The 23,617-nt window shown below is 39.9% G+C and overlaps 1 protein-coding gene across 1 annotated transcript; it reads left to right on the plus strand.

The window, feature by feature from the left end:
- The first annotated feature begins 48 nt into the window (after positions 1–48).
- nme6 (NME/NM23 nucleoside diphosphate kinase 6) lies at positions 49–23,350 on the plus strand. The gene is made up of 6 exons (XM_028796955.2): positions 49–242; positions 3,032–3,129; positions 9,238–9,340; positions 11,725–11,764; positions 18,330–18,490; positions 21,704–23,350. Exons 2-6 carry the CDS (start codon positions 3,037–3,039, stop codon positions 21,856–21,858), a joined length of 552 nt encoding a protein of 183 aa, XP_028652788.2. The 5' UTR covers positions 49–242; positions 3,032–3,036; the 3' UTR covers positions 21,859–23,350.
- Positions 23,351–23,617: the final 267 nt, after the last annotated feature.

The following is a 23,617-nucleotide window of genomic DNA, read 5'->3' on the forward strand; positions in this document are numbered from 1 at the left end:
GCGTAACGGAACTGTAAACTGAAAAGACACAAGCTTGTCAGGGTTTTTGAGTGTGATGCACTACAACTGAAAGCTCAAATTTCAATGAATTCTGTTTTAGTACGCGGTTTAAATCCATCACATCCATATCGGCAGTGATTATAACTGTATTAGAGGGATCTTTTTAAATGCGGTGGTACAACTGTTAAAGTACATTGCACGGCTTTGTTTCCGATCCGGACCTACGGCATCGGCAGCACGAGGTGAGTGACAGTTGCGACAGTGCGGCTCCCAAGATCGTAGTCTGATCATAAGGTTATTGCATAATCAGCTCATGTATTAACTGCTTGTGTTCTTGTGCAGATTATTGCTTTATTTATTAGTTTATAGTGGACATAATAAGCACCTTTGATTATATGAATTCTGAAAACACAGATTCATAACATAGAAAAACGTTGGAGAGATAAAAAGAAATACGAGTACACGTGGGCAGAATTAAGGTCGGTCAAATGGAAGAAAATATAGTTAACATTTAAACTGTCGATTGGTAATGTGCCCACTGATTGCATAAAACCCTTTAGTAAATCGTAGCTTTGACTTCATTTTATATTCCCTAAGAAGAAAGGCCGCAGATTTTTGTTCTATTCGGTTTATTAATTAGAGGCAACATACAAATTGGAAAACAACGTATTTTTTTGGATTATTTTAAGTTAGCAAAATTTTTAGGACCCAGACGTTAATCCAGAAGGAAATTGCAGGGTTATAATAGCAGACATAAAAAGGCGCAGCCATTCATATACATATTCGCGTCATCTTAAGTATGTTCATAGGGTAGAAATACACATAAAACAAGAATTATCTCTAAGTATATTAACAAAGTGTAGGTATTCACAAAGTGTAAAGTGATTAGATCAGAATTGCACATACTTATTAATTACAATTTAACAGTAATGACTTTGCCAGGACAACATCCCCCAAACTGGATTAAACATTTTGGAGGATGAATGAATTTTTGGGAAAAAAAGTTCAAGTAAAAAAAAAAATGGAAAGACCTAAAATCATTATTCAGACCAGTGTCCATAATTATCAAGTGTCTCAGAATTAGTCCTAGGAATTTCACTAAAATTCTGATTAGGCTAAGATTAGGATGACTAGGATTTGTCCTAACCCAGAGAAGGGCATGAGAAGTAGTTTTAAAGTGTTCTACATCTTCTCCCAGTAAGGAATAGGATTTCATGTTTCAGAATGAAAGCCAAGCCAGAAAATGGCACTACTGAAAGCATTTTGTAATTTCCCATGGAAATCGTGATGACGGTTTGTAGTTTTTTGACCCTAACACTAAGGCTTCACCACAAAGATAATAATAATATTACAAGTAGTAAAAAATAAGACGAAGTAGGAAAGCATAATAAAAGTAGGATATTGTACTGAGCTGCACATAAAGAATTATAGTTTAACGAGCACCAAGATGGGAAGCCTGGGACTCAAACACACAGAAAGAAAGTAAAGCTTCATATCAGGTATGTTTATTTAGCAAAGAATTGTTCACAGCCATCCATTCAGAAGAGTCACCTTCCCACTGTTAAGGCCAAGGGAAACAGCTTGCAAAGTAACAGTTCCTGAAACTAGCGTTCACTATTCCATTGTTCCTGATTGTCTGCTAAAATCATGTGACATGTCCTCTTTTGTGATCTCCCGTTAACTTCTGTGGTGATTATGTATCTGTGTGACATTTTGCTGTTAATTACCCATCCAGCCCTGCTTAACTTCAGGGTAATATGCTGGCTATACAATACTGTTTACGTCCATGACCAACTGTGTGTTGATACTGTGGTATCACTTGAGATTCACAAGTGCTTGGTCATCCACACTTGAGACAATGATCTTTATGTGCCTGCCACCTGTCACACCATCAATTCCAGAAAAAACAGTAATTTGCATGATTGCAGCTTGCTTTAACATTGCCTCACATGGAATGTTTAGGGATAAATATGCATATTACCTCAGGTGTTGTAATGGCATTCAAAGATTTGACCAAAATGGTTGCTTGTGGCATACTGAAATCATTGCTATTGCAAAGCATTTTCCATGTTTCCAAAGCACAAAATGTTACCAACATTTTCATTTCGGCTGACAGCACATGGCTTTTTCACTCAGATGGAGCGATCATGTGATTCACAAGATTTGTTACTGATATTATTCCATTTCTGTCAGATCAATATCTTTTTACAAGTTTATTGTTGTTAGGCGTTTTCAAAACATTCTTTCTTTCCCAGAATGTGTGCACTGATCTTTCTCTGCATAAACGCCATCCTTTTGAAAGTTCATAGCACGTTAAGACAGTTCACCAGTGGTTTCCTAAATTAGGAAAACTAATAAAATGCTTTTACTTCTTCTCCTAACAGTAGGACAAAATTTGCATCATTACGAGATTTTTGAACCAATTATGATCCGTTTTTATACTTCAAGATGTTTGATAATTACACGCACTGGTCCACAAAACATTTGGAGAGCTACAATGGCAGAAAGAGTGTATTAACCAGACAAAGAATTAACTAACAACAAGCATTGGCCTAGCATGAAGAAAGTGGATGGAAAAAAATGTTCCCTTCTAGTTGTAAGATTGAGTATAGAATGGAAGCTATAATACGACACCCACATTTTTTGTTATTTATGTAGAACTGAGTCATATCTTTCCCATTATGTTTCCACCAGCTTCACAGTGTTGTACAGACTTAATTTTTTTTCACAGAAATGTGAAAGCATTGCATGTAGATGTGAGATGAGTGATGTCTGGGTGTCAGGAAGTGACACCTCTGTCACAATGACTCAAAAATGAACTACTCGCTCTAAATGAAAATTGGCTTAGTTATTAGTTACAAACTTTTTTATTTGAGCAAAAATCACTCCATTAGATGTGATATCTATCTATATAATATATACCATGGGCACCTATGAGAAAAAGAAAAATCATTGAAATAGGATCAAAATTTCAAAATCACAGCTGGATGGTGGGAAAGTGCATCCGATTTTTTTCTTTTTTCTTTTTAAGGTGGGATGGTTTTTCTGGCTGTCAGGAGAGCAAAGGCCTTGCAAATTACCCTGGCTATTATTAAACCTGATGCAGTGGCACACCCTTTGATCTCTGAAGTGAGTGCAGTTTTTCTTCCTTCCTTTTTAATCAATGTGAAGTGCATGTTTGCAAGTCCTACTGTATGTATTCTAGTGTAACACAGTATCTAATAGAAAGTTGTTATCTAACTTTGGTAGTGCCATATTAATGCATAAAGTAGTTATTGTACACAGGAAAGGTTTTTAACCACATGTAACATTTCTCAGAATTCCATTTTTTGTCATGGTCAGTTCAAAATTTAATAGGTGCAACATCTTGTGAAATGAAATAAAGAGCATTCATTCTAAACCAGTATATAAAATACAGCTAGCTTTTTATTTGGTAATTAGATTTTTCACTTTCACCTTAAATATTGTCTAGTATTAAAATATATGTACATTTGGATTGGCCTACCAGTTTGACACGAGAGTTCACACAAAACCCACATTCAAATGAAGACTTTCCCAAAGTGGTTTCATGCCTGGCAAGAAACAAATTACAGAACCTGGTCCGTTACTGACAAAAAAATCTATTTGTTGCAGGGACATTCCATTTTTTTCCCATGATGAACATGTTAGTGACTAACGAACAGATATTGATAATCAGTCCCTGCCAGGATTAAACGTCATCATCGGTTTGGGAAGCAAAGTAACTCTTGTCTTTTGTGATTAAAAACATCCTAATTCAGGGCTGTCTTTAACCTGTTTGGTGCCCCAGGCAAGAAAATCTGCCCCCCTCCCCTATACACACCACTATACACAGACACACACAAACAATATGCTGCCAACACAGGTTAATCTATTTTAATTTTAATTTATTTAATTAAAAATAAATAACAATCTGCCTGAAGAAGGGGCTTTGAAAGCTTGCACATTGTATTCGGTTCAGTTAGCCAATAAAAGGTGTCATTTTGCTTGACTTCTCATTGTGTCCGTAATGGCCAACATGGTACAACACCCACTACAGAAATAAATAAATATAAATATAGTAATGAAATAACAATAGAACTCTTTCGCATGTAAATTGTGTATGAACCAAAATGTATACAGAACAATAAAATAACAAAATAGAACCCCTTTGCATGTAATTAACTTACCGTATTTAACACACTCAACAAACTTTATATAGCAAACCACAAATAAATAATATTAGAAACATGTTGCTGGCAAATGGAGGGACTTAATATTGCAAATAAATTCTTTTTAGAACCGGACACGCTTTGGCTTTTCTTGCAGCAACATCATTTATAACATCATCATATGACACATTCCTAGACACGTCTCTGTTAATGCTCATCATTACAATTGCAAGGCCACTGAGACGGTCTTGTGACATTGTAGACCTCAAGCAATTTTTTATGAACTTCAGTTTTGAAAAGTTTCTCTTTGTAGAAGCTACAGTAATGGGAGTGGAGGTTGCAATTTTGAGGGCTATCCACATATTTGGAATTTATTTCATTTAATTTAATTTCTCGCAGCAAAGAGAACAGTTCCAGTGTGGTCATGTTAGCTTTATGAAAATCCCAGAAAACTTCCATTTCTTATGCCAGTGCTTTCCCATCAAGGTCTGACTGGTCATTGTAGCTTAGGGAATGACAGTGTTGTACATTACTCATTTACAAGATACAAGAAGTTTATTGTCATATACACAGTAAAAACACATGTTAAAACCATGTAATGAAATTCTTACTTTGCTTACTCACCATCATATACAAAGACAGAAAGACGAAAGAAGTATAAAAACAAATAGCAATTACAATTATAAGATTACAAAATAAGGTGCACAGTGCCTGATGACATACCACAGCAGTCAGTACCATTTATGAGGCTATGAGTTGTGGTTTGGATTGACTTTAACTTTTAGCATTGTTGAGGAGCCTGATTGCTTGTGGAAAAAAACTATGCGTCAGTCTTGTGGTGTGTGATTTCACACTCCTGTAGTGCCTCTCTGAGGGAAGCAGCGTGAAAAGCATGTGTTGAGGATGAGTATTGTCTTTAATTATGTTGCGCGCCCTCCTGATGACCCCACTAGTGTAGATGTCCTGTAGAGAGGAGAAGGTTGCTCCAGAGATGTGCTATGCAGTTTTAATTACACACTGGAGTCATTCTTTTCCTGCAAGGAACAGTTACCGTGCCATACAATAATAGAGAAGGTGATAACACTCTCTATTGTACCCCTGTAGAAATTGGTGTGAATTTTGGTTGGTTATCTCTGTGTTGGAAAGCTTTGAAAAGTTGGTAAGGACTCCAAATTCGCTCTCAACTTCATTAATATTTGAAATCTCGCCTGCAATGATGAAATGGAAACCTCCACAACTTTGTTGAAGAAAGAGATTTCCATTTGTTGAAGTACATCACTAAGAGGCTCATTGGGAGCCTCATATAAGAATTGCTGCTTTGTTTCTCTCTGCCTCTTTTGCTCCAGCACAGGTTCCAAGTTCATCTTCTCACAGATACCTCTGGCAGAGATTTGTGCAGAAGCAAAGCCAGTAGTTCTATAATTAACTAAGGAGGGTTCTGTTTTTTTCAGGAGTTCTACAGCAGCACTCAGCTTTGTGGACTCTGAATGCATTAATTTGCTTGCATGTTGAATTTCTGCAAGAATGTCATACTACACAACAATTTTAACCAAAACACCACCAGGACCTTTTTGGAAGGTGGGCTTGGAACAACTGGCAATGTGCTTGTGTAGTGCTAAATGTGTCCCTGTGTAATGTCCTCCTGGAGTGAATGTATTTTTTAAAAATCGCTGTTGGTAATAATGGCCACAGTGTCCCTGCTGCAGTGCCAGTGCACCTGCCTCCCAAGACCTCCTCTTTTCAGGCTCACTCTCTCATCTAAGTACCTCCCAACCTGAGGAACAAGCCAAGCAGGCGACAAAGATGACAGGAGGAAGCTGCCTGTACTCAGTCACTCACGGGAGTCTGGACTGCACCCGGGTCAGCCGTCACTCATCCTGCAGCGCCACGCTTGAAGAGGAAGAGGAGGGGACTGGGACCCAGCTGTGTGTATGTCTGGCAGGCTGCATGTCTTGTGGGAAAACTGGGGGTCAGTTCTGACTCCTGGTCCTGGCTGCGGGTAACTGCCAAAGTTGAAGTGACTCTACGTCACTGTCACACACACGGCACACAGGGAGCAAGGGGGTCGCACCGGATGTCTGGCATGCTGCCTGCACTAGTGTATGCAGCAGCATATAGATTGTCTTGTGCGTAGTACAGACAGTCCAGGAACTGCTGAGGCGCACAACATTAACATTTCTTTGTGCTCCAGTCCTGTCCTGATAATTTTTTCCAAACAAAATAAAGATTGGAACCTCTACAGAAGGCTGCAGTAATGCATCTTGCCACTTGCCTGAATAACCTATGCCCAGAAATGGCAATTTTGTAATTTATGTGTGGAAAACGGACCAAATGCTCCCATATTTACTTGTAGTTAGGGATGCAGTCCTCTATACTTTATATAGGCACAGATATGGCACCACAGGGGCTCCTAAGTAGTAAATTAAAATATTTATGCAGTACTAGCAGCAGGACCCAGCATTGCTCAGGTAAGTAATTTTAAGCCAGAACTGTCTAACAACTAAAAGACTTCAGAGACACTTTGCCAATTGTAGTCCTTTTCTCAGGAGGCATTGTTTGGAAAATAAATAATAAATTCTGTATAAAACTCAAAAATAAATGTTTTTCCTCAGGCAGTAATTATGTGTCACAAATCACTTTGCTTAAACTGTAAACACGGCACAGTGCCTTTTCCCGGGTTTTGAGCTCTGAAATAAATTAAACTAAATTCAGAGGTCAAAATTTGGGAAAAGGCACTGTCCTTAAAACTCACTGCAATGGGAAAAAGATACCCCCAGGGTAAAAATTGTTAGTTCCAAAGTAGTCTGCTGTCTCTTTCTGACAAAGTGGCAAATAAGTGCAAAACTTTGTTAAGAGTGGACTGAGGATGTGGAATTGTATAAAGAATTTCAGTTCTCCAAATCAGATTAAAATTGTAGGTTCCCAAGTAGTCTGCTGTCTACAAAGTGGGACGTGTGTACTAAATTGTGTTAAGATTGAACTAAAATAGAACAAAAACACACCCACATTGAGCTTTATGTAAAATATTAGCTTACTCTTGTGGCTTTATCCATGTGTTTCAGGTTGATTCTCATGTATGTAGTACAATTAAATTCTTACTTTCTTGTCTTCTCAGAAGAACTGAGAAAAAAACAATACAAGATTGAAAATGAGTGATTAAAAAGAATACATAGCATGCAACATGTACTGTATAGGTACAATTTTATATACACTATGTATCTGTAAATCTATATACTGAATATAAAAGCCAAATACCACTGACTCACTCATCGCAAAATCTCCCAAACCATGATGACTTGGGACTTGAAATTTGGAATGTAGGTTACCCTTGGCCCATAGGTGCTTGCTAAGAAACAGTTTTAAAAATTTTGTGATCCAAGCGCAAAATTTCTTATAGTTTTTTGACCCGTTTGTATGTCTCTCTGCTTTTCACGAGAGAACTACTTAACGGATTTAGACCGTTTTTTTTTTTTCTATAATTTGCTTGAACATTCCGTTGATTTTGCGACTTTCTCATTGCGCTAAGTAATTTTCTCCTTGTTGTTTAAGGAATATTAATGACTTGATGGCATGGACACAACAGTGTTGCTGCTACTCGGCTTCAGAGTCCTGGGTTCAAATTCCAGCTTCGTCCCAGCTAGCATGCAGATTGTATGTGCTCCCATGTCTCTCTGGGTTGTCTCTGTATGTTTCTGGTTGTCCTCCTGTAAAGATGTGCAGTTACTGATTGGCCAAGCTGTATTAATGTCTGAGTGAGTGTGATTTGTGATAGACTTGATTCCAAAGTTGCTTGTTGCTACTAAGATAAGTTCCTTGTTTCCCTTCCATAGTACCCAATTAAGTGGGATTACATAATGTCTGAGTATTTCTCCTTTTTGCCTCCAGTTGTTTTATCTAAAATTGCTAACCGAATACAGACAGGAGTAGTGTGTTAAGCTTAAGTTCACTGGTTATTTTTAGATCCATTTGTTATTAATATTTTAATGTAGCCACTGATGATCTTAGCCATGTACTCTTTTATATTCTGCAATTACAGGACAACAAAAAATCCACATTAGAGATCAGAAGTCTGCTTGTCTTGCATACTTTTAAATTACAAAGAATGTTTCTGTCCTATCTATCTATCTATCTATCTATCTATCTATCTATCTATCTATCTATCTATCTATCTATCTATCTATCTATCTATCTATCTATCTATCTATCTATCTATCTATCTATCTATCTATCTATCTATCTATCTATCTATCTATCTATCTATCTATCTATCTACTCCCTTTCCACCAAAATGTCTGATGATAAGATAATGTGTTCAAAGTTTGGCTGTTTCTTATACTTTACTGCACTTGCAGACATTCACTTTTTATCATTGGCTTCGAGTAGATATATTCTACAAGCATTTTTATTTTGAGTTCTTTTTTTTTTTGAAGGCTGTGATGGCCATTTTACAGTATTTTTCACTACTGTTTAGCAGCTTATGCCTTTAGTATAATAATGGATTACTCTGTTTGCATGCTTGAAGAAAGAAAACAAGTCCTCTTTCAATATTATACATGGTAAAAATAGTCTACAGTTATTCCTGTTTATTTCTTTTCACAGAAACATTGGACAGATGGCCTCGAGTCACTAGGAATGATAGTATTCATTATAAACATGCCTCAAGTAATTTGTGATAACTTAAAGACAACATTACAAGATAGCAGTCCCAAATGTAATAGTTTTTCATAATCACAGCACTCACTTAGAGTAACCATTCTGTATTCCTTTTAGTATCTATCTTGTTAAAAGAGGAGACTGATTATCATACAAGTTCATAATTAATATGTTTGACTTCTCTTATCAGTTGTGCTAGCAATAGTGATAAAATCCATAATATAAGCCAAAATTCAGGTATGAATTACAGTGGGGTAAATAAAGGCTATTTTACATATTCAGATATGAAAAGTTGATTTACTATGCATTTTCTGCATTTTAAAACTAAATAATTGAAAAGTGGAAACTAAAAAAATATGCTTATGGACAATATATGTTTTGCTTTACTTTTACATGTTCCTCTGTGTCTGTCCAGGCTATCCATCAAAAAATCCTTGACCAGCAGTTTATTGTAGTGAGGTCTAAAGAATTAATATGGAGGAGAGACGATTCGGAACGCTTCTATGCAGAACATAAAGGTATAAATCAGTAATAAAGCATTTTCAGCCTTTTTTTTTTTTTTTTTTTTACTTTTGCCTTTATTAGAATTTAAATTCCCCCATCTTGTCACAGCAACAGACTGAGCAGGACAGACCAGACCTTTTTATAGCTTGCATGAAGTCTCGGGCTCCAAATAGGGAATACTGAGGCACACGCATATAGATTGAAAAATGTCTACCCTCCAGACTCCCCTGGGTCTCCACACATTAGGATGTTCACTGACTTTATAGGATAGAGAGTACTAGGGTGTTGTACCATGTTAGCCATTATGATTAGGATTACATCTTGCCTGAAGAAGGGGCCTGAGTTGCCTCGAAAGCTTGCATATTGTAATCTTTTTAGTTAGCCAATAAAAGGTTCCATTTTGCTTGACTTCTCACAAGGATAGAGAGGTTAGGACTATGCACTGAATACAGTGTGTTGCCGCACCCACCACACCAAAAACCACCTCAGGATCCCAAATTAGGACCCAAGCATAGCCGTGCAACAGGTGACACCTCAACATCACACTAGTTTTACACAGTGGCTGGGGTGCCAATCCTGCTACCAGCCACATTGGCTTTAGACTGATGGGTAAATCGAGAGTTGTGATTACCTGGTACCTTTCTTGTGAACGAGATTCCACACTCCTTACTTACTTATGTAAACTTCTCCACTTGCAAGTTTTATTTTCCTTCCCCTCACCTACAGAGATGATTGCACTCTTTTTCAGCACAGGCTTGTGAACCATGTCACATTCTGGTATGAACTGACCAAGTGCACACTAGAGATGGCCATGGCAACAAAGACATTATTCTCATTCACAAGCAGCTTAAAAGCACAACTGGTTTAAATGATTACAAGAATGTCTAATCTGTCTGAACGTGCCCCTGTTGTACCCCTAGCTTGGCATCTCCTTCACCCTCTGCCCATCATTCACATTACGCCTTCACCCAGCAGCAACAGGCATGTTCTTTAGTGTGAGCCTGTTTGGACTTAATAGATGACATGATATCCAGTTGGTTGTTGGCAACTGTTACTGTGTGGTTTGGCTCCAAAAGTTTGCTGTGGACTCCCTTTGTCAGACAGAGATCTATTTGTTCTCGTTTGATTTGTCTTGACGGCTTTATTTTGGTTTGCTCCATGTCTAACCCCTTTTCAACTAAGTTTAATTCTGAATTGGGATAAAGCTTATGATAATATAGCTCATTAGATCACTAGGTCCCCAAAATCTCTCCAACAAGCCAAAGTCCAAGGAAGGGATAATTGTCTAAAGTAATTAACACTGTTGTTGGCCACAAATGTTTTCTGCGTGTAGTAGAATCTGCTCACTACTAGACTCGTGCTTTTCAGTTTCTATAAAAGTATCATTTCTAGTCCACCTATTGTGTGGAAAACAGGGGAACATTTGGTTATTTACTGAAGATAAGTTTCTTGAATGTGTTTCCTGCAAAATATGAATGTCTTCCCAAAGGTGTGCACTCTTTCCAGTAGTGCATTTTATTGTGACTCTTTTAAACCTGTGCTAATTTATGCATGTTTAGTTAGTGAGTAACAGAAAGGTTACCTGTTGGTGTACATTTTCTAATTGGGTACAGTATACTGTAATATAACTCAGGATAAACTGCGGAACTGTGTTAAACCACACAAGAAACGTGTTAACAAAACATTAATTACAAAATGTTGAGTTCAGTTGCATTTTGATAGAAAAGAATTAACTTTATGAGCCAATTGGAAATATTATGTCATTTTAATCATTTTTTTGTTTGTAATAGTTTGAAATGATTGTGAATTTCCCCTTGGGATTAATAAAGGATCTATCTATCTATCTATCTATCTATCTATCTATCTATCTATCTATCTATCTATCTATCTATCTATCTATCTATCTATCTATCTATCTATCTACACCAAAGAATATACCGTTAAGAAGAAACAAATCTGTCACTGGACAAAGTTACCAGATGCAGGCCAACATGAGAAATAGAACTTTTGCATTTACTAATAAAAACTAAATAGATTATTCATTATTATTATTATCTAATACTTTTCTGCCTACTCTGTGTTTCCATTAAACAGCATTTTAAGCAGCTCTTTCTGTGCCCTAAACATTATGTCTCTAGTAGCTCACATTGAAGCAAACTGAAACTACCAGTTACTAATTTATTATCTAGAGGTTTGTGAAGCCCTTACTAGGAAATGTGGCAGGGTATGACTTTGGTTTGTTTAAATTAATTTGTCAGAGTTGCAGGAAAACCAGAATAATTGGTACAGTTCAAATATCACCTTTTAAACTTCAAGCAATTCTTATCTGTCAATATCTGTATTGATTTTTTGTTTTTACCTTCTCTCTATTTCTCATCGTTTTTCTATTTAAACAAAGGACGATTCTTCTACCAGAGACTTGTTGAATTCATGTCAAGGTTTGTTGATTTTATTCTTCATTTCAGATTAGATAACTTCTTGGCTATAGCAAGCACTGACTGCTCTTCAAATATGCCTTTCCTTGCAATGCTATAATAAAAAGAAATGGATTGTCCAGTTTATTTCAGTCATTGATTTAACTTAGCAACATTACTGTACTGTACTTTGATCTCCAAAGTGCCTCAAAATTAATTGGCTAGAATCAACATTCCTGAGAAACAACTCCTAATGATGCATTTCATATTTCAGTGCTGGGAACTACAAAATAAGAGTGATAAGAGTTGATCAGACTTAAATGTTAAAGATTAACTCATTAGAAAATAATGTTTCTAAATCAAAGACTGATTTGTGCATATTTTGAAAGCACATTGATGTGACCAATGAACATTTGACTGAGTTGAAATGATGGCGAGATGTTCATGTGTTTATTAATGATGAGCAAACCTCATAGAGTTCCTTTTGCAATGAGTTCTGCGAAATCACAGAACTTTGCCAAACTCAGTGAAATGCATTGAAGTCTATAGGGAAGGGATTATAATGGTGTAACGGTCTTTTAAGTGTCTCAGAAGGCTAGGGAAGTGTCTTCCAATTACATTGAAATGATATTTGTAGCCAGAAATGTGATCTGGGCTGAGAATCAACAGTCCTACTAACTGTGTCACTGTGCCTAAAGCACCACAAACAAAATACAAGAAATGGCTTAAAACTAGCAATAAGTAAGATAAAAATATATATATTATTTATATATTAGAGTTGCGAATCATAAAAAAAATTAATCACATAAATGTAAGTAATTGATCACGATTAACCGGATCTCATAATAAAACATGTAATTCTAAAATTAATTACATAAATTATGAAGTAAATACACACTGAATCACAAAATTAACGCAGAATCAACACAAACGAATAAAAACAAATAATGGCACAGTTTAAATTTAAGTAATGACCTTAAAACTGAATTTTTAACAAAATACTATTTGAGCAAGTACAACCTGAATTTGAATGTCTTCCTGAAATGCAAGTTGAAAAGAACACAATAAGAAAATGAGGCCAATGGATTAATTATCAAATTGGTATAGCATATAAAATAGAGACATGTCAAAGTAAAAAAAAACGATCGAAACAACTACTGAGTTTGAATGCATTGCTAAAGTCTGATTTAATTGAAAGAATATGCATCTCTTACATGGATATATGTTACAAATTGTGTTAAAATTCCACAAATGCTATCCTCAACTGTTCATCACTATCAACGATTGACAATTATACCCTACACATGTGCTATGTCTGTGAACGTCAATCTTCAAGCTCTTTCTTTGCTGCCAATTCTGTCCCACCCCTTCAGACAGCTTCACAAGTAAAAGATTTAATGTTTTTGTGGTTGATAGAATCATAGTGTGCCTTCAGATACTTTGTGTTACAAAAACATGCCACCACAGAAAAATGGCTGAAAAACACTGCTTTACCTACACCTTTGCTCCTGGCATGCTAAAAAGATCTCCTAGGTGCTATCTCACTTAAAAACTGACTCTGTGCATTACTTGGATGGTTATGTTGCATTCTTTGAATAAATTAGAGAAATTACTGCAAACTGGAATAATGGATAGGGATAATCATTACAGTCCTAGTTCGTTTAATTTTTTCATATATTAGGGCAGTTGGCACTGTAAAGATCAAAGACTGCCCTCCTCGAACTGCCACCTTACTGTGGTGGAGGGGTTTGCATGTCCCAACAATCCTAGGAGCTCTGTTGTCCGGGGCTTTATGCCCCTGGTAGGGCCACCCAAGGCAAACTGGTCCTAGGTGAGGGATGAGACAAAGTGCAGTTCAACAGACCTCCTATGACGAATAAAAAATTTGGACGGCGTTTTCCCTCGCCCGGACGCGGGTCACCGGGGCCCCCCTCTGGAGCCAGGCCTGGAGGTGGGGCTCGATGGTGAGCGCCTGGTGGCCGGGCTTGCACCCATGGGGCTCGGCTAGGCACAGCCCGAAGAGGCAACGTGGGTCCCCTTTCCCATGGGCTCACCACCTATGGGAGGGGCCAAGGAGGTTGGGTGCAGTGTGAGTTGGGTGGTGGCCGAAGGCGGGGACCTTGGCGGTCCGATCCTCGGCTACAGAAGCTGGCTTTTGGGACGTGGAATGTCACCTCTCTGAAGGGGAAGGAGCCTGAGCTAGTGTGCGAAGTTGAGAGGTTCCAGCTAGATATAGTTGGGCTCACCTCGACGCGCAGCTTGGACTCTGGAACCAATCTCCTTGAGAGGGGCTGGACTCTGTACCACTCTGGAGTTGTCCCCGGTGAGAGGCGCCGAGTGGGTGTGGGCATACTTATTGCCCCCCAACTTGGAGCCTGTAAATTGGGGTTTACCCCGGTAGACGAGAGGGTAGCCTCCCTCCGCCTTCGGGTGGGGGGACGGGTCCTAACTGTTGTTTGTGCGTATGCACCGAACAGCAGTTCGGAGTACCCACCCTTTTTGGAGTCCCTGGAGGGGGTGCTAGAGTGCATACCTTCTGGGGACTCCCTCGTACTGCTGGGAGACTTCAATGCTCACGTGGGTAATGACAGTGAGACCTGGAAGGGCGTGATTGGGAGGAATGGCCCCCCCCGATCTGAACCCGAGTGGTGTTTTGTTATTGGACTTCTGTGCTCGTCATGGATTGTCCATAACAAACACCATGTTCAAGCATAGGGGTGTTCATATGTGCACTTGGCACCAGGACACCCTAGGCCTCAGTTCGATGATCGACTTTGTGGTCGTGTCGTCGGACTTGCGGCCACATGTCTTGGACACTCGGGTGAAGAGAGGGGCGGAGCTATCAACTGATCACCACCTGGTGGTGAGTTGGCTTCGATGGTGGGGGAGGATGCCAGTCAGGCGTGGTAGGCCCAAACATGTTGTGAGGGTCTGCTGGGAACGTCTGGCACAGCCCCCTGTCAGAAGTACCTTCAACTCCCACTTCCGGCAGAACTTCGACCACGTCCCGAGGGAGGTGGGGGACATTGAGTCCGAATGGGCCATGTTCCGTGCCTCTATTGTTGAGGCGGCTGACCGGAGCTGTGGCCGTAAGGTGGTCGGTGCCTGTCGTGGCGGCAATCCCCGAACCCGTTAGTGGACATCGGCGGTGAGGGATGCTGTCAAGCTGAAGAAGGAGTCCTACCGGTCCCTTTTGCCCTGTGGGACTCTGGAGGCAGCTAATAGGTACCGGCAGGCCAAGCGGAATGCAGCTTCGGTGGTTGCTGAGGCAAAAACTCGGGCGTGGGAGGAGTTTGGGGAGGCCATGGAGAACGACTTTCGGACGGCTTCGAGGAGATTCTGGTCCACCGTCCGGCATCTCAGGAGGGGGAAGCAGTGCAGTGTCAACACTGTATATGGTGGGGATGGTGCGCTGCTGACCTCGACTCGGGGCGTTGTGGGTCGGTGGGGGGAGTACTTCGAAGACCTCCTCAATCCCAATAACATGCCTTCCAATAAGGAAGCAGAGCATGGGGACTCGGAGGTGGGCTCCCCCATCTCTGGGACTGAGGTCACCGAGGTGGTCAAAAAACTCCTTGGTGGCAGGGCCCCGGGGGTGGATGAGATACGCCCGGAGTTCCTCAAGGCTCTGGATGTTGTAGGGCTGTCTTGGTTGACACGTCTCTACAACATCACATGGACATCAGGGACAGTGCCTCTGGATTGGCAGACTGGGGTGGTGGTCCCCCTCTTTAAGAAGGGGGACCGGAGGGTGTGTTCCAACTACAGAGGGATCACACTCCTCAGCCTCCCTAGAAAAGTCTATTCGGGGGTTCTGGAGAGGAGGGTCTGTCTGATAGTCGAACCTCGGATTCAGGAGGAACAGTGTGGTTTTCTTCCTGGTCGCGGAACAGTGGACCAGCTCTACACCCTTAGCAGAGTCCTGGAGGGTGCATGGGAGTTCGCCCAACCAGTCTACATGTGTTTTGTGGACTTGGAAAAGGCGTTCGACCGTGTCCCTCGGGGAATCCTGTGGGGGGTGCTCCGGGAGTATGGAGTACCGGACCACCTGATAAGGGCTGTTCAGTCCCTGTACAACCGGTGTCAGAGCTTGGTCCGCATTGCCGGCAGTAAGTCAAACCCGTTTCCAGTGAGAGTTGGACTCCGCTAGGGCTGCCCTTTGTCACCGATTCTGTTCATAACTTTTATGGACAGAATTTCTAGGCGCAGCCAGGGTGTTGAGGGGGTCCGGTTTGGTGGACTCAGGATTGGGTCACTGCTTTTTACACATGATGTTGTCCTGTTTGCTTCATCAGGCCGTGATCTTCAGCTCTCTCTGGATCGGTTCGCAGCCGAGTGTGAAGCGGCTGGGATGGGAATCAGCACCTCCAAATCCGAGACCATGGTCCTCAGCCGGAAAAGGGTGGAGTGCCCTCTCAGGGTTGGGAGCGAGATCCTGCCCCAAGTAGAGGAGTTCAAGTATCTCGGGGTCTTGTTTACGAGTGAGGGAAGAATGGAGCGTGAGATCATCAGGCGGATTGGTGCGGCGTCCGCAGTGATGTGGGCTCTGAATCGGTCTGTCGTGGTGAAAAAGGAGCTGAGCCATAAGGCAAAGCTCTCAATTTACTGGTCGATCTATGTTCCTACCCTCACCTATGGTCATGAGCTATGGGTAGTGACCAAAAGAACAAGATCGCAAATAGAAGCGGCTGAAATGAGTTTCCTCCGCAGGGTGTCTGGGCTCTCCCTTAAAGATAGGGTGAGAAGCTCAGTCATCCGGGAGGGGCTCAGAGTAGAGCCGCTGCTCCTCTGCATCGAGAGGAGTCAGATGAGGTGGTTCGGGCATCTGATCAGGATGCCTCCTGGACGCCTCCCTGGTGAGGTGTTCCGGGCAGGAACAACTGGGAGGAGGCCCCAGGGAAGACCCAGGACACGCTGGAGGGACTATGTCTCCCGGCTGGCCTGGGAACGCCTCGGGATTCTCCCGGAAGAGCTAGAAGAAGTGGCCGGGGAGAGGGAAGTCTGGGTATCTGTGCTCAAGCTGCTGCCCCCGCGACCCGACCTCAGATAAGCGGAAGGGGATGGATGGATGAAATCAAAGACTGACTGAGTAGTCATAAAACAAATGCCAAGTAAAAATATACTTACATACAGTAGGAATGAGTACATTAGAGGATCAGCTCAAGTTGGATGGTTGGGAGACAAAGTCAGAGAGGCGAGATTACATTGGTTTGGACATGTGCAGAGGAGAGATGCTGAGTATATTGGGAGAAGAATGTTAAGTATAGAGCTGCCAGGCAAGAGGAAAAGAGGAAGGCCTAAGAGGAGGTTTATGGATGTGGTGAGAGAGGACATGCAGGTGATGGGTATAACAGAACAAGATGCAGAGGACAGAAAGATATGGAAGAAGATGATCCGCTGTGGCAACCCTAACGGGAGCAGCCGAAAGAAGAAGACAGTACTTAATGGTAATCAACTGTAGGGTTGCGAAAGGACTATTCTGGCAGCACTGGACTGGATGCCACTTGCACACACCAACACAGGACCAATTCAGTATTCATAATTCACACAATGCTCATAACTCTGGGACATCTGAGGGACAACCAGCGTACCCATGGAAATGCCAGTGCACACACAAATTTAAACTCCACATGAGTAATGACTGGGTGCAATGTGCAAACTCAGGGGCACTGTGTCTGTGTGGCAGTAACGGTAAACCCAGTGCCACTGTGCCACCCTAAACAAAAATATGTTGATTCAAAAGGTTTAATTAAGATGTAAATGTATTGAATTTAAAGATGTACATATTTCAGTGTCCATTAGTTATCCATACAGGGAAAGGTGGTGTAGTTTGAAAAGGACAGTTAAACTGACTTGCTGCATGTTTACTGCTACTACCACATTATTTGATTATGATTTTAAATTACTCAGCAATACATTAATTTTGGAAATGCACAAACCAAGTTTTTGGAAAAAGAGCTTTTTAAATTTATTAAATATGCCGTTACAAAATTGAGTGATTGTTATTGTATGATGGAGTCAATCACAGTACACAAATGCCCAGTTGCTGTAGTGTACATGTGAACAATGAAATAACGTATAACACTACACTGCCGTTCCATTCCTCTTTTTAATTTGTACTCGAGTCTGCACTCCGTGAAGAACGGCACACAAAATTAAACTGAATTAAAATGTGTTTTCATGCTGCTTGGAAAAAGTAACGGTTTAACTAAAAACTGTTGTCAATTTTTGTTTAAGGTTTTACTGTGTAGGATAAATTTTGTCCCATGTCGTAAGTAGATAAAAAATAATTTATTTTAAAATAACTTCTTAGTCTCAAGCTTCAAGGTCTTGCCGATGAAACTTTTTGCTGTTTTTAATTACTGTGTAAACCTGTAAATCATATTGTCTTATATGAAAATTTTTATGCAGTATTTATTAAGCACTTAATTTCAAAAACTATAAACTACTGAATATTTAAATTATTTGTAATGTGTTTCAGTCACCTGTAGTGCTTGTAATATAGTGAAGTCAGAATTTTAATTATACACTTTTCCAGTTGTTGCTTGATTGTGAGCCCTTTTCAAATTGTATACTTCTTTCTTTACAGTGGACCAATGAGAGCATACATCTTGGCACGAGAAAATGCAGTTAGTCACTGGAGGGAACTGATGGGACCTACTAAAACGTATAGAGCCCGATATTTATCCCCAGAGTCCATACGTGGAAAGTATGGTTTGACAGACACTAGAAACACAACCCATGGTTCAGGTAAGATAGTTAACTTTTTTTTTTGTTTTTGATGAAAGTAAAAAAATAAATAAATAAATAATGCTATGTTCAAAAATTTTGATGAGGTGAGTGATGCATACTGTGTATGAGGAAATCGGTATTTCATTTTCTTCCCAAACATTTTCTGCCCAATCAATCATTTTCTGCACAATTATTTTATGAAAATGAGCCATATGAATGCTCTTCTCTGATTTATGAGTAATAAAGAAAAAATGAATTTTTGTAGTTGCAAACACTGAATCTGGTATGACCGTCAAATGCATACCACTGTTTACATGTGAGAAACTAGTGCTATGTCTGCCAACAAAAGAGCATGTTAAGACCAAGTAGACAGTGAGACATTAAAACACTCTAAGTTGGATGTCAGTCCATTATAGGACAAGCTGTCTTACACACCTACACGCACTCACGTCAAGCTGTTTAGTACACATACAGAATCACTGAGACAGCTGGAGAATCTTCTTATTAAATATGCTACCATTGCTGTTAGTTTGTCTGTCCAGGATTTTAAATCACCTGTAGCTCGCAAACCGTTTGACCTATTGATCTGAAATTTGGTACACATATACTACGTGACGTCTACTATCCGCTTTCTGGGTGAGGATTGACCTCCAAGGTTATTCCTCTTTTTATTTTTATTTTATTGTAGAATCAACTCTCAGCAGTAGCCAGCAGAGTGGCCGTGTGGCGCATGCGTACGGGCGCCGTTCTCATCCCAACCACCTTTGACGTCACTTCCCCTACCTCTTCGTATCTTAAATCATTCTTGAGGCAGATTGAAGACTTAAGTGCCAGCTTAAGTGAAAAATTAAGAAAACATACTAAGTAATTGTAACACAAACACTAACTTAGTCAGTTTTAATGCGAAAAGATGCCGACGGAAGAAGAGAAGAAGCGGGCCGCCAGGGTGGAGAAAAAAAGAGCTGCTCAGGAAGCAGCAAGCACATCAACCTCTGAGCAAACGAATGCTAAACATACAGAGAAAGAGTATGAAAACTATGAATGCTCAAGTCAAGTGTATTCGTGCAGTGCGCCGTTACTGGTCTAGTATAACCAGTGAAAATCCACACAAATACTTACCAAGCTTGGAATCAAACACAGGTCTCTACAGCTGTGCCAGTTACTGTCACTTCATGTCGCTCCATATTTTCTTTTTTTTTCCCACAAAGAAGTATTGATATGAATAACAGATGAGAAACAGTTTCATAAAACTGTCTCCTGGCTAAGTTTAAAATTTATTGCACATACTTTGATCACAGCAACAAATTTCCTGCAGCATCACATATTCTGTCATGAAGTGTCCCTCCTCCATCAAAAAGCCATCAAGTGGACTGCATCAATATTTACCAACTGGTAGCAATCACTTTCGTTGTCAGGAAATGCTTTATGAGATTGGTGCTTAAACAAGTTAAATGTAGCATGCAAATACTTTGGACTACCTCTAGTTTGCACATTATCACATATGGTCCACAGAAGATGCCCTGTTTCTTACAAACTATCCTGACACACCTGGATAATAAGAACAGCTATGCCAGTCGGAATTTAATACTGTTCTACCAGGAAAGCTCCTAGACTTGGGACTTAGTGGTACATTCTGCAAGTGGATTTTGAACTTTCTAACTGGCACACCTCAGAATGTGTGGATGTGCAGCATCACAACCTCCACACTGACCCTCAACAAGTACATTCAACAGAGTAGTGGGCTAAACCCCCTTCTCAACAGGGTAGTGGGCTAAACCCCTTTATCTGTTCCTTGTTCACCTATGACCGTGTGGCCAGATACTGCTCCAGCTTTATCATTACATTTGATGGTGACATCACCATCACGGTGTTGATCAGAATCATTAATGAGATTATATTCAGAAGACTCAGACCAGCATCAGAGGAAATGCTTGTTGAGAGGGTCAGAAACTTTAACTTCCTTGACTACCTGCAGTGGGCAAAACACATCAAAAAGGCTCTCGGGCATGCACAGAAATGACGCTTATGAACTTCTCCTGATCTGCAGTGAAATCTGGCTGCATAACATTCTGGTATAACACCTGTTCAGCTCAGGACTGCAAAGCACTATAGGAGGAAATGAAGTCGGCTCAGAATATTAACTGGTGCACAGCTGCCTTCTCTTCAAGTCAGACGTACATTTTGGCAAACCGTTCAGGACCATCAGCTCTCACGTTGCCATTTTATCCACAGATCATAAGGCTGCTCATCGGCTGTCAGTACTGTGATCTACGTGAGTGTATCTAATGTGTTTTACTCAGATATATACAGGTATTACCTAATTTAGTATTTTATTGTATGGCATTGTAGTCATGGCATGTTTTTGGCATTGAACTATTGTCAGCAGGATGTGGACAACATGCAAGTAAGAATCTCATTGTACATGCAACAATAAACTTGAGCTTAAAACGTCAAAATTTTTAATTGATATTACAATTACATTTTTTTTAAAACTAAGGGTTATGGCTGTTAATATTTTCATGTGCTATTTTTTTTCTAGGTTGAAAAACTAAATAAAATGCATTTAAACTACCTCTGTAATGCAAAGTAAAAATGCATCATTAATATACACGACATTGACTGATGTATCATAAATCCTCGTGGCCTTGAAGGATCACTTTTTCTACACAAGGAGGTGTGTAATTGTGAAAGAAATGAGAGTGTATGGATACATTATCCTTCACTAATATTTTTTAAATGAGCTTATATTATGGCAGCCACCTTAAATCCCTCCTGTTAAGTTATGAGTAGCCATAGCAAACACTGTAGTACATCTTGTTCAACCAAGTGCCAGCCATAATATACCGTGCCAAGCAGTATTGCCACTTGTCACACCATCCGTGACATGAGAGTTACAGCCTGTACATACCTTCTATCCTGTCATCAGAAATAAATGCGCTCCGTGTTTAACATGATATAGCTGCGTAATAAATGGCATTAATACAAAATTGTCAAGGGAGCATATTATGTTATCTTATCTATACTTTAAAAGTTGCCCATTGTATACATCTGTAATTTATAATGAAATGTTTATACAAGCCTACTGGTAAGTGGTAAATGTAATTTTGAAACATTACTTAACACTCCATAACATTCCAGCTTATTTTTTATGATTTATTTTTTAAAGTCAACAATCTTTATTTCTGATCCAGGCTAAAGCTGATCCTAACACCATTTCTTTTTTTTTTTCAGACTCGCTAGATTCCGCAGAAAGAGAGATTGCCTTCTTCTTCCCAGAGTTTAACAAGAAGTGTTGGTATGAAATGGACGAACCTCTCATCAGAGCAGGATATTACAGCTACAGTAAAGAACAACAAATACACATGCCATGCATGACAAGTTCTTGACAAGGCTACTTAATGTCAGTGAATGTTATTGAAGACTGTCAAGTGCATTCATACTGAGAAAGGAAACTGGCAGAAAAAAATCATTTTATTTATTAGACTTTTTCATTAAAAATTTAGCCAATATCACAAAAGTGTAGAATTTTTTTTGCATTGTTGAAGAATTTATTGTTTTTTGGTAAAATCAATAATAATGTAATATATAAATAATGGTGAATAAAATGTGTCAACAGACATATTTATAAACCAGTTATGGATATGCAGGTAGGACAAATTATGTCTTAATTTTTACTTTATGAAAGAAGTTTGATTTTACACCCAGGTGCAGGTAAACCACTCTCACCGAATGTAACAAGGTTTAAATTGTCATATTTTTGTACAATTTTGTTTATTGTGATCACATTTTTATTACGGTGGTTTTCAGGTTCAGTCCTGGTGTTTTCACTTAACTGCAAGTTTTTATTTCTACCAATTTCACATTCACATCATGTGTACTTTTTATTGATCTCATTGTGTACTTAGATGGCAAACAAATATTTGTAAGAAACTTCTAAATATTTATATCACTTTCCACAACTTGAAATGCTTGGGTTTCGTGTGTTGTTTGTGATGATGTGTGTTGGCTCCACGCTGCCTGTTCCATTCAGGAGCCCCTTGAACCCGCCACCCTCGATAGGCATAACTCAGATGAGCCGGGCAAATGAGACCACACGCATGCAGCAAATCCATCCATAAACAAAAGTGTCCAAAGTGCAGTGCAAACATTTTTCAATAAAAACAGTGGAGGTTAAAAACAATCCATTAAATAATCTGATAAAATAAAGTTCAAATTCCACAGTACGAGTTATCTCTTAAAAATTCAGTCCCGGGTGCATCCCTTTAACACCAACGTCTCCTCTTCTTACTGCACACGGGGCCTTTCAGCAGACGAGACACCCAACTGACAGGAGCAGCCAGCTTTCCTTTACAGGCCCGGGTCCCTGCTGTCCATGGCTCCTCAGCAGGGTGCCGCACAGAGTCTCCCACTGCCATCCCCGGCCTTATGGGGGAGCGAGCCTCACGTCACTACACGATTCAAGAACGCTCAGTTTGGGTGACTCGCTGCAGCGCCAAGCATCAACCTTGTGGGTTTCCCAAGGGGCTCTCCTCCCAACTGCCTCCTCTTTCTCTTTCTCGCCCCAGTTCTCTCTTGTTCCTGCCTTTTTCCTCTCCATTCTTTAACCACCGTCTCCCTGCCTTTTCTTTCTTTCGCTTTCTATGGATGTCCTCTCTGTCTCTGCTGTGTAGGCTCCTCTTATTTACAGCTCTGAAATGGGAGGACCATGTAGAAAAAGTGTTGTCATTTCTACATGGTGTGACTTAATATTGTATTTATTGTTTTTATCAGTATGCTGCTGCTGGAGTATGTGAATTTCCCCTTGGGATTAATAAAGTATCTATCTATCTAAAATGTATGTGAATGCCTTTAAATTAAAGTCTGCAATATGCACTTTAATCATGTCTGACTTTTTTGATTTATAATTTTAAACTGTGGAGAAGACGGGTAAATCAGTGAAAAATGTGTCTTTGTCCCAAGCATTATGGAGGGCAGTGTATGCACTAATTGACAGTTTCCAAAAATTACACAGAAAGAATCAACTCACTAAAGAGAAACTTTAGGGGCAATAGTAATTAAAATTCTTTTTTTTTTTTAACCAGAAATGAAACTGTTTTGTCAGTGATAATAAAACAAGTTATAAATCCTTGTCATTTTCTAATTCTC

The sequence above is a fragment of the Erpetoichthys calabaricus genome, chromosome 3 (assembly GCF_900747795.2).
Source record: "Erpetoichthys calabaricus chromosome 3, fErpCal1.3, whole genome shotgun sequence".
Taxonomy (NCBI): domain Eukaryota; kingdom Metazoa; phylum Chordata; class Cladistia; order Polypteriformes; family Polypteridae; genus Erpetoichthys; species Erpetoichthys calabaricus.

Coding starts and splice junctions, on each gene's coding strand:
- nme6 (XM_028796955.2), top strand. CDS start 3,037: ATGGTTTTTCTGGCTGTCAGGAGAGCAAAGGCCTTGCAAATTACCCTG. Junction 9,341..11,724: donor CTTCTATGCAGAACATAAAG/GTATAAATCAGT, acceptor ATTTAAACAAAG/GACGATTCTTCTACCAGAGA. Junction 11,765..18,329: donor CTTGTTGAATTCATGTCAAG/GTTTGTTGATTT, acceptor CTTTCTTTACAG/TGGACCAATGAGAGCATACA.